Genomic DNA, 18,711 nt, shown 5'->3' with positions numbered 1-18,711 from the left:
CACACAGGCGGATAAGTCCCACAAACTGCACGGTCAGCAATTGTGAGGCAAAGTCTCATTTCAACATATTATGAGCCTGAGGTATTGAGCCAACCTTGGGTGCCCTAACATTCAGGGATGGCTGAGTGATGATATGCTTTAATAACACACTTTCATATCTGTCATACCCAAATGTTTCCAGGGCAGAAAAAAGACATCCAGTACCTACGTTGGACAGCTTGCCAGCTTGGTCTGTGGAAAAAAAAAACCCACTCAACAGTTTCCAAACGTCTTCTCTGATTACATTACGGAGGCATTCTGTGCATGTCTTTAACCTCCCCTTGACTTCACTGTGTGTGTGTTTGTGTGTGTGTGATTGTTGTAATGTAAGGATGAATGTAACAGCTGTGGGTGAGGCTGCGGCCTTATGGTGTTAGCTGAAACTTGATCCAGCAAACTAATCCTCTAATGACTGGCTCTCAATTAACACGGAGCCAAGCTGTTTGTCCTGAAAAGAGTAAAGACCACTTCTCTGTCCTCTCTTTACCTCTTTATCCATCTGTTTGTTCCCTCTCTACTTATGCCAGGTGCTCTTCATTCACTCCCTGTACCAGATGGAATTGTGGATAGATGTTTACAGCAATGTGTATAAAGGACATACATTTTTTTTTCCTTGGAACTAACTAGCTAACTGATACCGACAGTCATTTACATTCTAAGACTTTGCACAACTATCTAACCAACCAACTAACTAACTAACTAACTAACTAACTAACTGATACCGACAGTCATTTACATTCTAAGACTTTGCACAACTAACTATCTAACCAACCAACTAACTAACTAACTGATACCGACGGTCATTTACATTCTAAGACTTCGCACAACTAACTATCTAATCAACCAACTAACTGACCAACTAACTAACTAACTAACTAACTAACTAATACTGATAGTCATTTACATTCTAAGACACTTGGCACAACTAACTAACTAACTTGCTAACTAACTAACTAACTGATACTGACAGTCATTTACATTCTAAGACACTTGGCACAACTAACTAACTAACTTGCTAACTAAGTAACTAATGGATACTGACAGTCATTTACATTCTAAGACACTTGGTACAACTAACTAACTTGCTAACTAACTAACTTGCTAACTAACTAACTGATACTGACAGTCATTTACATTCTAAGACACTTGGCACAACTAACTAACTAACTAGGCACTTGGCACTAACTAATTTGCTAAATAACAAAAATATATTGACATTAATTTACCTTCTAAGAGTCTTGAAGTCTAGGAACTAACTAACTGATACTAACTAACTGATACCGACATAAATTTTTTCTTTAATTTACCTATATAGGCATATTTTTTCTAATCATATACAAACACAGTGTGTCATCCATTTATGTAAAATACTTCAATCAATCAAGTGAAATGAATTCTCCATATCATTTGTCATATTAAATATCTAAGATACAAATGTTATCACAACATGTTCATGACTTCAACAACGAAAGAAAAATGTTTTAGTTTAAGCATTAAATGTGGTTGTGCTAGCTGGTATTCCTGGCATTGGTATTCCTTGAGTACCATGTAAATTCCAGAGTACGGATTGAGATAGTGAACATAATAACCATTCAGTACCGTGCTGTATATCGATGTACAATGGTATCTGATAGTACAATGGTATCTGATAGTACTATGGCACCATACTACTTTTAAGGGAATAGATAGCATATCTGTCAGCTACAGGTTACTGTACTGTGTCTACAGAGGCTTTGAACCCATTACCAGATAAGCCTTAAAAAAAGGCTATTATGAAATGTTAGATAATAGATAAAAGGGGAGAAATTATATGGTGAATAAGAGATAAAAAGAAGAAAATTTATAACAGGACGCCCTCACATCATAGATATCTGTGGCACTTTTAATTGTCTTGTGCCCATTTTACAGGACTTTATGATGTAGGATCCACACTGCATCCGTTAGCTCTGCTCACATGTGACACAGCAGGTGTCCCCACCCCGCCTGCTGACTGACAGATGCTGACGGGCCAATTAAAAGGCATGACAGCATTGCTCTAACTCCCTTATCCAAATGCTCATTTCCCAAAAGCTTCTGGATTAACACACAAAATCTGAGGCAGCTGCTGTCATCTGCCGATTAGAGACAGAAGAGAAAATAAACACACGTCTCTCTGCGCTGCATCCCAATATTCATACTATAACCAATATGAAAGATTAGACGTAATGTGGTGTCCTGAGTCATAGTATGTTGAATATGGTATGTCAAACATCATTAATGCTTTTTGGGCAAATACTGACTATTATAATTTTCTGGTGAACATCTTGACTATGCTGGTACACCAGCTAGACCAGCACTAAACCAGTCTGGACCAGCACGAAAAATCTGGGTTTTTTTTTAGGGTATGAGTATATAGAACAGCTTTCCTCTGTAAAAACGTTTAGTGTAGGTGTCTTAAGAGACTTAAACATCAAAGGGAAGAATATAATTCAGCTTAGCAAACATAGCTTAGGTCTTAAGGAACAGATGTGGCCCAAACAGCACTACTGAGTCACACACTCCCCACACACACACTCAAGAGAGGCTGAGAGAAGGGTAATCTCTCTGATAAGATGCAGACGACTCTGCTGACTTATTAGGCAAGTTTGCCACAGGCCAGAGACACCATGCAGCGCTAACCTACTGACCCACATAGCAGCCCTCTCCACTTAGCCAACCGGTCGGACACAACAGCAAGATATCACTCTGTCCAGGGCTGAAATCATTGAAATACATAATTCAATAATTTAACTGAAATAAAATCATCTTATTATGAGCAATATTTAAACCTCAAAAGGTAACTGAATAAAAAATAGCCTTTTATTTGTTTTATTTTATTATAAACACAATTTTTTAAAAATAATAAAAATGTCTTTATAATAAAAGTAAAATTGTATTGTTAATAATAATTTGTAAGTTTTATCATTATATGTAGAAAACCTGAAAAAGGAGATCTTATTATATCTTAATATAAATATAATAATAATAATAACAACAACAACAACAACAACAACAACAAAACAACAATTTATATATATATATATACACACACACACAAACACATTGATTATACATTGATATATTATATTATTAGAAGTAGAATAACTGACAAAAAACAAATACAAATAATTAATAAGAGATCTGAATCCACTTATAAACATTTAAAAAAATAACATTATGACAAATTATTATGTTAATAATAATAATAATAATTACCATTTGTATTAATAATAATAATAATAATAATAATTACTTTTTGTATTTTATTATTTTTTATACTATTAGAAGTAGAAGAACTGCCAAAAAACTAATAAAAAATAATTAATAAGAGATAATTTGTATTTTTTTATTATTATATTATAAGTAGATGAACTGACAAAAAGAGATCTTAATCCACTTTTTCACATAATATAATACTACAAATTATTATGTTAATAATAATAACCATTTGCATTTTATAATTTTTTATTCTATTATTTTATATATTATTAGAAGCTTTTATATAAAAGCTTTTATAGCTTTTATATATTTTATATATTATTTTAGAGCTGCCAAAAAAACTAATAAAAAATAACTAATGAGATCTGAATCCACTTATAAACAATTTTTAATTTTTAAAAATAATAAAAAATGCCTTTATAATAAAGTTATTATTATATTGTTGTTAATAATAATTAGTAATTTTCTATTATTATATTATTATTTTTTATTATGTTATTTTATATATTATTAGAAGTAGAAGAACTGACAAAAAACAAATAAAAAATAATTTAAAAAAGATCCACTAAATCCACTTTTTCCACTCATTCTGTCTATATTCAAAAAATAAAATTAGAAATAAAACATTCAAAGGGCACATTCTGTCAAAATAAATCAGCTTAATTATTTGACGAAACTGTGCAGCCCTATAAAAAACACTATCAGACACGTACACACACACTCACTTTCATTGCACATTTATACATGGTCAAGCAGATCTAAAGGGACACTGGAACACTGTGTATGTCTCAGGTATTGTGTTTACATGACAGTCAGCCTTTGTCTCTTTCCTTGTTCGTCTTGATCTCAGACTCATGGTAATTATCTATGTAGCACTCGCTCTACATTCTCTGTATACCTGCCCCTTTCTCATCCTCTCCGTCTCTGATGCTGAGACTGAGAGAGCGTGCTATTGGAATGGGAATATGGATCAGACGCTATTGTGTGATGAATCATAGCTAGAGCTAATTGGTGTTTTAATCCCTGACAATACAGGCACAGTGACAGCAGCCTCCTGCCAATCAGAGAGAGAGAGAAAGCACAGAGACAGACAGTGGGTCTCCGCCAGTGTTACACGTTCACATTAGGGCAGCACATGTCAATTTCCCGCTCATTTCTTCGTTGGACACTGGCAATTAGTTCAAGTTTACATGCAGTCAAAAGGTTCTCTGTTCATCTTCCTCATTATGGATTGCATAAATGTGCTGGAAACATACAGACAGGCTGGCTGACCTCAAAATTGCAAGGGACACAGACATAGCATTGAATGACGCAGCATGTACTGTAATACTGCAAACAGTGTCACTGTCTAACTAACCCGTGTCTGGAGTAGCCGAGTGGAATGCCACTGTGGAGGGACTGCTGGGATGTGTGTCGTTCGAGAATGTGCAATATAAATATTTTGATAAGCGAATAGTCTAGGTGGTCTAAACTAGTGTAAGTGATTTAAACAAAGCCCTGAATGATTAGGCTGGTATGCAGGTTAGTGTTGTCACGATACTGGAATTTCTAACTTCAATACGATACCATGAAAAATATCGATACTATTTTCGATAATTTGGGTAAATTGTTCACCCAAACATCTTACACACTGCACAGGGAGGCTTTATTTGAATCAATACAATAGAGTAAAGAGACAAATGAAATAAACATGGCTCTAAAGGGGACCTATAATGCCCCTTTTTACAAGATGTAATATAAGTCTCTGGTGTCCCCAGAATGTGTCTGTGAAGTTTCAGCTCAAAATACCCCACAGATCATTTATTATAGCTTGTCAAATTTGCCCCTATTTGGGTGTGAGCAAAAATACGCCATTTTTGTGTGTCCCTTTAAATGCAAATGAGCTGCTGCTCCCGGCCCCCTTTCCAGAAGAGGGCGGAGCTTTAACAGCTCACGCTTCGATTGCTCAACAACAACAAAGCTGGAGAATCTCACGCAGCCAAAATGAGGATTGTCAGTAACGGTGTTCAGCCTTACATTGTTTCATTGTTCAGTATCGATACATATAGAAACATTAATGCAGGTATTATTATGAGGTATGCACACAGAATGCATTCTTCCCGTTTAAAAACAACTGGACATAGCAAAACAGAATGAACCCATCCTGACACATCCCTAGCATGTGCACTTGTGAGCGGTGGCGAGGCTTGATCAGGGCCAGCCCGCTGCTTTTCATTTGCAGTGCGATGAATCATAGCGGCAGTGATAAACACTATTTCACTGCTGTGCAGATAACTTCTCGGGGTGCTGTCACTCACACACACACGGTGTGCAGCAGAACAGACAGACGTGGGCTCCACCGAGGCAGAGAAGCATCTTACTTCTTGCAGTCTTCTCGCTCTCTCTCACACAAAAACCTGCACACGCTTGCTCACGATTTGTACGCATACCCATAATCCGACACAAATAACTTTCCTTCCCACACTCACAAACACTCTCTGAGTTCCTGTTTTCACACAATCAGTGTTTTCAGGGTTCCCTCACAGATACTCAAGTATTCTCGCAGAGTTCCTCTCACACATATATAGGCTATTCTCACTTATATATGAGAGGGCTTGATATTAACTGTTTTGCTCACCAGCCACTGTGGCTAGTGGATTACCAAAGTTACTAGCCACTCAGCATTTTCACTGGCCACAAATTTGACATTGATACCATGAGGGAAAAACTGCCATATATATATATTTAATATTATCTCAAAATTTGTCAGCAGGTTTATTAGGCTGCTGTCACTTTAAGAGCTGACGCACGGATCCATTATACTGTTACACATGCGTTTTCTTTCTCAACTGTTTATGCTCACTTCAAACATAACTGACTGTGTTTACGTGAATACTCACCAAGGCTGGCATTTTGACATTATTTTGTGTGTATTTGACTGTTTAAGCGCAATAAGCAGTGAAAAAAAATTATGAGCAATACGTACAATCCCACGCTAAAATTCAAGCTTTGTAACACCAACAATATTCACTCGGAGCAAATGAAATGAGGTGGTTTGTGTGTCGACTCGCTGTCAGAGAGATGAGAGAGAGAGAAAGAGGAGCTGGTATCATATATCTATTCATAAAATTGAATTAAAATTATAATGATCCCATGATGGTTCTATATATGAAGCACCTGCAGAACCCTTTAAGGTTCTTCTAAGAGTGTAGGTTTTGAGACGCCATGCCTAATTGCCTTTAGTGTCCAAAATGCTAAGTGTGCAGACTACACGATCATGAAACACTATGATCCTATAATGCTCAAATATGCTGTCCAATTATGCAGCTCAATGGATTTTGAAACACTGTTTATGATGTTAAAAATTATGTCTAAGTGTAACCCCTCACCTCAGGTTCTTGAGATCAGGGGAGTGAGGATTAGCAAGGGGGACCTTCGCTACACTCGCCCCCCTAAACCTCACTCCCATCCGATTCACGGCACCATTGTAACCCCTCACCTCAGTTCCTACTCGCCCCGCTCTGTGTGGGCCTCATACCCAGGTCTCCGGCATGGGAGTCGGACGCTCTAACAAGGAGGCTAAAGACTGCAGCCTCTAGTGTCAGTCGCTACATAAGTAGGCAGCTGACTAGGTAATGAGGACACATTCTCTCTCTTTCTCTTGTTTACATTTTCTCTATCTTTCACTCCAACCCTGGACACTTTAAACTCATAAGTAACTGCTCTACGACCTCTTTACCACAGAGGAGTCGGATTCAGTCAGACAGCTTTGAGTGTGTGTAATGAAAGTATTGCTATTGTCCACCGAGATTCGCTTGGAAGCATGCTTGCATATATATTAAAATTAAGCCTGGGGTTTAGACTGTGCTGCACATATCTTAAATTTCACAGCTTACATTTTCTGACCTCATCTTCCTCACTGCATTCATTACCCATGATTCTCTCTCTCTCAACCTGTCGCTCTCAGTCTCTTGCATACCAAGGAAAGGTTCTTAGCCCCCTGCACATGACTTAGAACGTGGGAAATACCTAAAACGTGTATATAAACCCACAATCCTCAGTGCAAATCTTAACACTACTTTGGAAAGCGTGAGCTTCCAAAAGCAGCCCTGCAATCCAGTCCAAAGTTGGACCTCTCGAGTTTCAAAGAATTCTCTCTCTCTCTCTCTCTCTCTCTCTCTCTCTCAAGCATTACACGTTGCTTTGCTCATTTCAAACAATTTTCCAGCAAATAAAGACATGCTTAATAGAAGCTTTGAAAAGATTTCAAATGGACTTAGGACCACTTACTGAGCTGCTCTTTCCATCTGAAAGGGAGAAAGAGGGCTCTTTCAACTTCAGAGAGGGGGCTTTGAGAGTGTCCCACACTGCTCTCTGTCCCGATACGGAAACATGCCGAGGAGGAGAAGACTCTGTTAAGAGACACCCAGGCCAAAGCAGACTAATCCATATAAACAGGGCTGAAATTATAGTGATATGATTCTGCTTATGGATTTACTGGGTTGCTTATTAAAATATTACTTTGAAGTCAAGTACAATGACAGGTTTTATAAAGGGATATCATGCTTTTATTCCTTTTACTTTGACAATTCAACCAATGAAGTGAAACGTCTACATTCAAAGGGATGTTTCATATGTTAAGTGATTATGCAATTATCACCATCAACAATTTTAATTATTTATTAACATTGGTGCCTTTTACCAGACAGATGTTGCTGCTGTTTAATGAAAGCAAGCTACTCAATGCTGTGCGTTACTGTTTTACCATGGTAAAACAAAGCCTATTGATGGGCCTTAATGCTTTCATTCATCTTTTCCTTTATTAGAAGCATAGTTTATCCAAAAATAAAAATTCTGTCAACATTTACCCACCTTCATGTCATTCCAATCTTATATGACTTGCTTTCTTCTATGAAACACAAAAGAAGATATTTGTATAAATGTCCAGAGGTTTGTAAATACAATGAAAGTCAATGGGGTCCAAATTCATTTGGAAGAAAAGGTTCTTTAAAATATATTCTTTTGTGTCATACAGGTTTGCAATGACATGAGGCTGAGTAAATGATGACATTTTTCGTGTACTGTCTCTATAAGTTAAAAATGGAACAATCAAGTGCAGGTATGGAAGTTTGAACATGGTGTTTCTTTCAAGGAGAAAGCTACCAGATGACTCTATGAATCTTTGTTCTGTAAGATGTGAAGAGAAAAAACACCTTGAGTTTGTGCTATCAAATAAAGCTCAGAGGGTTACAAAAATATGCCTCTGGCTTTAAAATGCCGTTTCACACAAACTCTCTGGCTCTCACACACACACACACACACACACACACACACACACACACACACACACACACACCGTCTGCCTGGCAGGAGTGGATTAGAAAAGTGTTTCCAAAACACATGCTGAAGATGGGTGAAGGAGCGTTTCAAGCCTTTACAAACACAGAGGCTCAGTGTTTTGCCTTGTGAATAGCCTGACAGTTCAGAGGGCTTGAAACTAAAATATAATCACTTGCACAACACAGTATGCACCCATATATGCACCAAATTCATAAACACGTTTTCTGTGAATATCAAAATGAGACCTCTCCTCATTAGTCTTAATGCTGCGCCAGGTGTAGCATACAGCTAACTAGCAATTTTTGAGCCCTCCTGCCTCCACTACCATTGCGTGTTTCATTGTTTCTTACATTAATAATGAATATATGCCTGCAGCAATGCCCAAACACCCTGAGGGAAATTGTGAGAGAAGAACTCCATCTCCTTACATTGTGGTCTTGTACTAACAAGACAGACAATACTCAGACAGTGACGTACTCGGTACTCAGGCTACTTTGCTGGCTAACTACAACTGTATGTTGAAAATACCAATAATCTATGGTGACATTTCATGTAGTGCTGACATAGAACACAGTGTTGCTGCAGCTAAACTAGTAAAGCATGACACTAGCAAGGTTAGGGCTTTGATTGCCAGGGAACACAACTATCTTGAATGGACTAAGTTTGTTCTAATAAAAAGTCTGCAAAATGAGTAGTCTCCTGAAAGAAAGAAAGACAGAAAGAAAGAAAGAAAGAAAGAAAGATCTTAAACTAGCCTAAGCTGGGTTACTGATCTTCTAGCCTGGTCAAGCTGGTCTGTTGGCTGATTTCTAAAAGGGTTTGGGCACTTTCCAGCTGGTCAGGCTGGGACACCAGTCTAGACCAGTGGTGTCCGATGCTGCTCCTGGAGGGCAACTATTACTGCAGAGTTTGGCACCAATCCTTATTAAACAGACTTGAACAAACTAATTGAGGTCTTCAGGATTACTTCCAGGAAAGTACGTCAGCGAAGTTGGAGCTAAAATTCTGCAGGACACTGGCCTTCCTGGAGCAGGATTGGACACCCCTGGGGCTAGACAAACTGAATAACAGTTTGATCAGGCTGGGAGACCAGCTGAAGACCAGCAAACCAGCTTAGGCTTGTCATGGACATTTTACCCAAGTGCGACCGATTGGAATTAATCTTGTGATCACTATTTCATAACAAAGGTATGAAGTCCCGTTTTGATTTTGCATATTGACAATTGGACTCCCGACACAAATTACAATATTACTGTTGCTGGAACATCTATATCATAACACAGGCACCGTAGATTGACAATAAACCCCTAGAACTATTTTGTTTTAGACAGTAGTCTATATAGTAAATGTATACCATGGTAAACAAAGTGACGTCAGCCTGAGTTCAGGTCAGTACGTCTAAAGAGGTTAAGATATGTCAGCGCCGACACATAGTGCCATATTTGGCTACACGCCACGTCACTTTCACTAAAACAATCTTACAGTTCCTGAGCCATAACCACTACACCACACCATCCCAATTCAAGCAGCATTACCAGACCTCCAAGCTGAAACCTTCATGTCAAGCAAGACTTTAAATATCAAACAATCATTCAGGAATAACTCAACTCTGAAGAAAGTGAATACTTACGATCTAGGCCATTGATGTAGCGCATGGTGATCTCACAGTGGCCCCACACTGCACTGACGATGGGGTACAGCTTTTTGCCCTTAAGGCCTCTAAAGGCCACTCCGAGATACTGTCCATCCACCATGAAGCTCAGTGTGCCCTCATCCATGTCCAGCACCACCATCAAGGCATCCGGCAGCACAAAGGCCTCCTCTGGCTCCAGGAAGCTTGGGTATGTTGGTGCAGAAGAAGCCGGACGGTTCTTACTGTTGTGGTAGAGCTTGTTACGTCCCAGGTCCCAGCCCCAGGACTCACCATCACTGCCAACTAAAGAGGTGTAGCCCACAGAGTGCAACGGGGCATCTGCTGTGGCCACGCCCACCACTGCATGCGTGCCTCGTTGCCTAGCAGGCCAATGGATCCTCCAAACATGGAGTCCTCGCGTGTATCCCACTCGTCCACGTATTCCATCAGTACTTTGGGCAACCGGGTGTCGATGGAAGGTGAGTTTGTCGTCGTCCTTGATGAAGATGTTAAGGGAGCGGTCGTCCGAGTTCCAGGCATGTCGGAGCTGCAGCTCATATGGAGCGGGGGGCATGTCCAGGAGTAGGTCCAGTCGCGCTGGCTTGAAGAAATCTGGCCCTCTTAGTTCCCTCCTCAGGGGCCTGAAGGACGGCTCCCCTCGCACATCTACGGACTTGATGCTCCCCGAGATCTTCTGGCCCATGGCTTGGCTGGTTGGAAAGGGGAAGGGAGGAGGGGAAAGGGAAGGGGTGGCACGACACAGGGGCTGGGCTTCTGGGGTCCGCCGTTACCTCATCAAAGCGCCAAGACGTTAGCCTGAGGCTCCCAAAGTCACGTCAGCGTCTGGTAGTGGTCAAAGTGCCAGCCTAGGAGAAAACACAACAACACACCATGTCATTAAAACAGTAATAACAGAGAGAACTTAGGCTACGTTCTCACTGTCAGTCCAAATCCGATTATTTGTGTATCCAATTAGAATCGGATCTAAAATTATTGTCGTCCACGTTGGGTCTCTGTTATATTGTTATTCTGCTCGTCCGGTACTTTGCAGCAAGACAACCTTGTTTCTGCAGTGACTTTCAGCATGTTTCCTATAACAACGTATGATGTTTACATTTTACACAGTGTTGCCAAGTCTGCGGTTTTCCCATGGAATTGGGCTACTTTAACACTGTTGACGAGAGTTGTTTTTCATGTCCGCGGTTTAAAGCAACCCCAAATAACATGATATTTAGCCCCTGGAATGTGAATTTTACTAGAGGAACCCTGCCAAAATCATGGATTTTACCCCCCGGAATGCAATTTTTACTGGGCAACCCTGAATTTACGTGGCATGAGAAAGTCACATAAACCATGTGAAATCCGATCAGAGCAGTCAGATTGAAACAGATTTCCAGAAATGCAAATCTGAATAGGATTTCAAACCATATATGAATGTAGCTCAAAACGGATTTGTAAAAAAATGCAATTCATGAGATTTTTGGCCATTCAGACTTGCCAAATCTGATCGGATTTCAATCGGATATGTACAAAAATTGGATTTGGACTGTTTGAACGTAGCCAATGAGTTTGTGGGTTGGTTTTATGAGTGATTCTACAGCTACTAAGTGTGAATCTCAAAGGTGTTAAGGATAAAAATGGGAACAGAAATGAAGGAACAGCCCTGATCCTGATAAGACAAGAAGATAAGCCGAAAGAGAGGATCAGGGCTCTGCTGCCAACCGCAGCCTGACAGCCTGTGAGAGACCGCCATGGGGACGGATGTAATAATGAGGGCCACAGGTGAGAACGAGACACCTTCTGTATGACATATAGAAACACTGAACATGCACATATTCACACATGACAAGACATGTCACCTCTAGCTCAAAAACAGCCCAGCTTATGTCAACACAGAGCAATACAGACCCACGCATATTGCATTTTATAAATCGTATAAATGGTATTCATTCAAAACAGCTATAGCCTCTACAAACAAATCATCTGTAAATGGAAGGACCTGGTCTACTCTCTGACATTTCTAGAGATTCAATCCCTTAGCAGATGTATTTTAATAAGGCACTTTTTTGAGAAAAAAAAAAAAAAAAAGTGGTGATGAATGAATAAATAGAAAAATAAATAAATAACTTGAATAAAATTGGAGTCGTGCTGCCCTATGCCAAACCTGCTGCCACGATACTAAGGTGTGGGTGACTGCCAGAGCATTGCTAAGATATCTTGACTTGAGTGATTTCTACAGTGTTGCTTTGCAGTTTTTAGGATCTTCTGGGTGGTTTCTATGGTGTTGCTGTATTGTTGCAAGCTGGCTCAAGTCAAAAGAGCCCTATATCCCAATGACATTCTCATCTTTAACTATGGCTCAGGAGTTCAATGCCTATCAGGAGTAAGTCAATTGGATTATTTTGGTCAGATCTGTCTGATTGTTTAGAAAAGTAATTATTTGTCTCCCCTCAACGAGATGCACAATTTGAGGCATCATTGTTATCTAACACAAACGGCACACGGGACAAGTTACATGTTTCGTGTTTGGGTTTGTTCAAATCAACAACCTATAGCAATAGAAAAAAATGGAAGCACACTCTTAAAAATGAAGGTTCTTTATTGGCCTCGATGGTTCCATGAAGAACCTTTAGCATCAATGGAACCTTTCTATTCCGCAAAATGTTCCTTATAGTGGAAAAAGGCTCTTCATACTAAGACAAAAAAAGATTCTTTTAAGAACCATTCTCTGAAAGGTTCTTTGAGGAAGCAAAAATGGTTCTTCTATGGCATCACTACAAAAACCACCTTTTGTAACCTTTATTTTTAAGAGTGCATGCCAAAATACAGCTTTATTTATTTCCGGGTTCCTGGGAGAAAGCATGAGAGAAAGAAAAATACTCAAAAGAGAGAGATTCAGTTTGCATCAGCCTCAATGTCACAAAAATACCTCCACATTAGGAGTGTGCTGGAGCCTGGAGATGAGATACTGGTGTACGAAACTCTAGCAGGAACTTCCTGCTACAGTAAGTGATGCATTGTTTTTTTCCTGGAATAATAGAGTGTCATCCCAGGAAGGAGCTCTACAAAAAACACAGTTAGGGAAGGTTTACATAAACTGTGTTATTGTGTCCTGTTTGAGAAGTATGTGATCAGTGCCAAGTATCTCACTGTTTTTTCAGCAGCATGAGTGCAGCGTTTCTAGGATGACGTCATGAAGTACAAAAATGTGTGAGTTGATGAATGTTTATTTGTGTCTCTTCAGAAAATTTGGACTAAACCACTTGATTCATATGGTTTAGTTTTACGATATCTTTATGAACTTTTTTAAGCGTCAAAGTGTCAGTTGTGTAGACTGTCTATGGAGGGACAAAAAGCTCTCAGATTTCATTAAAAATATCCTAATTTGTGTTCCAAAGATGAATGAAAGTCTTACAGGTTTGGAATGACATGAGGGTGAGTAATTAATCACAGAATTTTAATTTTTGGGTGATCTAACCCTTCAATTATTATGAACCATCTAAACAAACTGACTCACTAAATGAATCGAACAAGAGATTAAAGAGTAGGGCTGGACGATATTGGAAAAAACTGACATAGCAATATATTGTTTATATATTATATATATTGCGATTTGAAATCAATTTCACCAGATGATTTGAATAGCTCTATAAAGAATTAATCATTCTAGAATGATTGGGGTGATTTTGTAGGGTAGTGCATCTGCATAGAAAATAATAAACAAATTATAAACATAGATAAACACAATAGAACAAAGATATAAATGAAATAAGCAGTGCTTTATGTTTTTATATTTAACTGTATTCAGGTGCAGAGACTACATACATAATCAAATGTAAAATAACACTGCATAGTCTTCACTGTATAAATTAAATAGAATTAATTTTGCGTGCACATGTCCGTTCAAGTGCAAAAAGAAGAGGAAGAGAACTTAATTCAGTGTTCACATGCTGTCTCTGAGTGCGCGCACAGAAAACAGCGTACGAGTTACAGTCTTCTTGCGCTTGATGTTTAAGTTGACAGGACTTAAAAACACATGCAAATATGTTTCACTCTATGATGTTTAAACTTTGCAACTAATCCGCGAATCACATGCGTTCCGAAACGGATCACGAATCAGCTATGATCCCTATATACTTGACGTCACACATCCTGCGATGTGACTATTGCGGATGCGCACATCGCGATATATCGTGCAGCCCTATAGAAGAGCATGTTGGATTTTTACCTCAGGACTGTAGCTTGTTGGGCTGTTAGCGAGATACAGTGTGACACAAAGCAGTGTTGTGTTATGTTACACTACTACTTGTTAGAGTAAAGCTCATTACTGGACAAGCTACAGTACTATGAAAACAGCTCAGCTACACTACTAAAATATGTAGTTGTGTTAGCAGCTTTTAGTTACTCCCCAGCAGTGCTGGACACACACTCTGTCAGACGACGGCCAACAGACAACCCGAGGTCACTAACACAAAGGAAAAAAGGTCACACATAATGTACAAGCACACAAACACACCTCAGACTAACTCAATATACATTAAGGTCACAGAGAAAGAGAGACAGGAAAAGAGAGAGCTGAATTCAGACGACAGGAAGGAGGGCGGCCAGACAGCCAGACGGTCAGAGCCCGGATTCCTGGGTAAGTGTTACTAATATTAAAGGAAAAATAAATGAGGTCATGTCATGAAAGAAGTGGGATAGAATGTGAATGTATGTGTGTGAGAGAGAATGAATGAAAAAGAGAGAGAGGCTGCTGCCCTAACTTGCCACTCACAGCTATCATAACGTGTGGTAGGAGTCAAGGTGTTCGGTTTTCCGTATCGGATTTCAGAGCTGGAGAGTTTCACAGACTTGCTGCCGCGCAGAGCCACAGTAATGTGTTTCATTCCGGTTGTGTTTGTTTCGCACACGTCAGTTTAACTAACATTGCCTCACTCAAACCGTTGTAGTCACTAATAACTGTAATGAACACCGATGCAAACATAATTACGCTGTTAGTCTGGGAGTTGTAGACAGACTTTTAAACACTATTCTCACATTAGGCAATTACATGAAGGCTTGTAAAACAAGGTCTGAGAAAAAAGAAACGTCTGAGGAGAAAAAACTAAATGCTGATCAGACAACAAGAAGCTTTTTAGAGATCAATTCATTCCTTTAAGTACCGGATCAAGTCTGAAAATGTATAAAACTGAAACTGCATTAGGATGCTTCAAAAAGTCAACTTCATGCCCACTATCATGATATATTTATACATCTTGTACTATACTAACTAACTGACTTCAACTGTACAAGCTTACAGTAAAGAATGAATGAATGAACAGACGGATGGATGACAGAGACGGATAGATAGACAGACAAATAGATAGACAGACAGACAGATAAATAGACGAACAGACGGATGGACGACAGACAGACGGATGGATAGACAGACAGAGACAGACAGACAGACAGATAGATAGATAGATAGATAGATGGATAGACGAATGGACGACAGAGACAGACAGACAGACAGACAGACAAATAGATAGACGAACGGACGGACAGACGACAGACAGACAGACAGACAGACAGACAGACAGACAGACAGACAGACAGACAGACAGATAGATAGATAGATAGATAGATAGATAGATAGATAGATAGATAGATAGATAGATAGATATAGATAGATAGATAGATAGATAGATAGATAGATGAATGGATGGATGACAGACAGACAGACAGACAGACAGACAGATAGATAGATAGATAGATAGATGAACGGACGGATGGACAACAGACAGACAGACAGACAGATAGATAGATAGATAGATAGATAGATAGATAGATAGATAGATAGATAGACGAATGGATGGATGGACGACAGACAGACAGACAGACAGACAGACAGACAGACAGACAGACAGATAGATAGATAGATAGATAGATAGATAGATAGACAGATAGACAGTCAGTCAGCTGGTCTGTTTCAGTGTGTCACAGTGAGTCATGCTGTAAGACGGTGACTGCATGACTGTACCGTGTCTTTGGGTGTTACACTGCTGATATAAAATGCCAACGTCAAGCTGAGAAGTGAAAAAAACATGCACTACATCAATTACACTCACTCTCCTCAGGGGTAATGATCCCGAACCATATGAGACACGACTAATGTAACTATAACAACCTCATTCTAATGGACCGCTGATGTGCCGTCTCCATCTGCTTAGCCATGCGAGACCAGACTACATATAAAAGTGGTCTGCCAAGGCCGTACATCTCCACATGGGAAAATGTCCATCTGCGCTGACTTATCTGTTAGAAAAACAAAAGCACTCTGCTGGGATGGGGCTGCTATGGCTATAAGTCAAAGAGAAGCGAAGTACAAGGCAAAAACAACCCATAATTGTGCCTTATGGCTCTTCTGCGCTTGTGCTGCTGCGGCGTGATGTCTTCGATCAAGCCGAATGTGTCGTTTTAGGTTAATGAAATAAAGATGAAGAATAAGTGGAAACTGGCACATTTGGTCTTCAATCCTCAACGTTTTGGGGTCATAACCATCTTCCTCGATTTGCCGTTCCACACTCAAGGCTCTTTTTGTTTTGCTTGTTCCATCATAAAAATAACATTCTTTGTTTTCAGGTCCACGTAATTGAATTTTCCGCTGCTGCGTTCCGTGTTTGGCGAACGCCTCGGGAATCAAGTGCTTGTAGCTGTTCTGCATGACTAGAGGAATGATAATATCGCAGACCCCAGGCTGCCCACTTAAAAGGCCTGAATGCTGTTTTATACGATATTTACATCTGTCCATGCAATCTGACTGCCGAAAGACTTGTGTTGCATCTTGGAGGACATTTACACTTAATCGCATGAAATGGCCAAGTGTAAATATACCCAAAACTGACCCCAAAAAAATCAGTGATAAAACACTCCCTGTCCTCTCAATTGCTTCAGTAACACACATCTGAATCTGTTGAGCGGCCCTGTGTGACGTGTTTCTGTGTGTTCACACTGTTTAGTCTACTGGCCTTTACTGTGTACATCCTCATCTAAATTTGTTTATGCTTCAGCACCCGTCAGACCCTCAGCAGGGCCTCTTCTCGCACGCTCTGTGGCACACGAGGGCTTGCGTTTCCCTTCAGGACGGTGGGGGGTCTGTGATAAAGAGAGCGCCTGGTGTCTGGCCCCTCGCCTGCGTTACCCTGGTCACCGGAGATGTGATGGACACGCACACCTCTAGCCACCGGTGGCTTTGATGAGTGGGAACACACATTCGCCATCTGTTGTTTATCTTTGCATCCTCTCTCTCTCTATTTCATCGGGAACATCTCTCTTTCCTCTGTGGCTAGTGTCATTCATTTGCTCACACTTTCTGTCTCTTTTTTCTTAACTCACCTCCCAGCTGGATAACCTAGTAAAAGCCATTTTGAAAAGGCAGCTGTTCTGGATTGTTAGACCTTAGACCTTCAACTAGGGCTGGGTGAGATGACCAAAAAAATAATCACGATAAAATTTTTCATATCAGTAGATATTGATAATTAATTATCACAATAAATAAGGCAGATTTTTTGCTCCTGGGTGAAAGTTGTAGAAAGCAGTTAATTGTGGTTTTATCATCACAGCATGACAACCACTTGTCAAACAGCTGAACATTTCAAAAATTATTATTATGTTTTACCTCTTAGAAATGCACGTTTGACAGCAGCAGGAGCTTAGGTTGGGAAGCAGATATAAATTTAAGTTCATTAACAAAAACATTAACATCTTGTAACTACCTCATTTGGCAAAATTTAAGTATTCTGACTGTTTGAGACAGAATTAAAATTAACCATTGATCTTCCATAGTATTTAGATCATGTATTTTTAAATAGTATTTTTAATTATATTGCATTACTCTCAATATATTTAATGTCAACATTAAAGGGGTGGTTGATTATGATTTCACTTTTTTAACTTTAGTTAGTGTGTAATGTTGCTGTTTGAGCATAAACAACATCTGCAAAGTTATGACGCTCAAAGTTCAATGCAAAGAAAGATATTTTCTTTTACAGAAATCGCTTTTTAAGGACTACAACAAACGGCTGGTAGGAACTACAACGAGCTTCTTCCTGGGTTTGTGACATCACAAACTCCAAAATTTACATAAACCCCGCCCCCGAGAACACACAACAAAGGGGGCGAGGTCATGTTGGGCTGCTTTAGAGAAGAGGAAGAGTTGTTGTAGTAGAGTGTTGTTGACATGCCGTCATTTTACGCCGGACTGCTTCACAAACGAGTGTCAATTCAACACTGGATTTGCACAAAAGATTAACATGACGGCACATGCTAGTGGATGACTCGAATCAACTCCACAGCAACTATATAAATTTAGCCACTAACCATTCAGAAACGTCCAGTTTCATTCTAAAAGTTGTAACTTCTTCCTGAGTCTCTCCATCAGTGTCGACTCCGGTTTGAACAATGTAAGGCTGAACACCGTTACTGACAATCCTCATTTTGGCTGC

General features: G+C 39.5%; 1 protein-coding gene across 5 annotated transcripts in view; it reads right to left on the bottom strand.

Annotated features, from left to right (window-relative positions):
• spsb4a (splA/ryanodine receptor domain and SOCS box containing 4a) overlaps positions 1-18,711 on the bottom strand; it is an 84,725-nt gene that overhangs the window by 29,085 nt on the left and 36,929 nt on the right. For all 5 annotated transcript variants that reach the window (XM_051874218.1, XM_051874257.1, XM_051874247.1 and 2 more), the window contains one exon: positions 10,226-11,094. In XM_051874218.1, coding sequence (XP_051730178.1) covers positions 10,226-10,931 — 706 coding nt within the window. In that variant the 5' untranslated portion in view covers positions 10,932-11,094. The remainder of the gene's footprint in view (positions 1-10,225; positions 11,095-18,711) is intronic.

The sequence above is a fragment of the Ctenopharyngodon idella genome, chromosome 2 (assembly GCF_019924925.1).
Source record: "Ctenopharyngodon idella isolate HZGC_01 chromosome 2, HZGC01, whole genome shotgun sequence".
Lineage (NCBI taxonomy): Eukaryota > Metazoa > Chordata > Actinopteri > Cypriniformes > Xenocyprididae > Ctenopharyngodon > Ctenopharyngodon idella.
The sequence above is the reverse complement of the archived record's forward strand: the minus strand, read 5'-3'. Positions and strand labels throughout refer to the sequence as shown.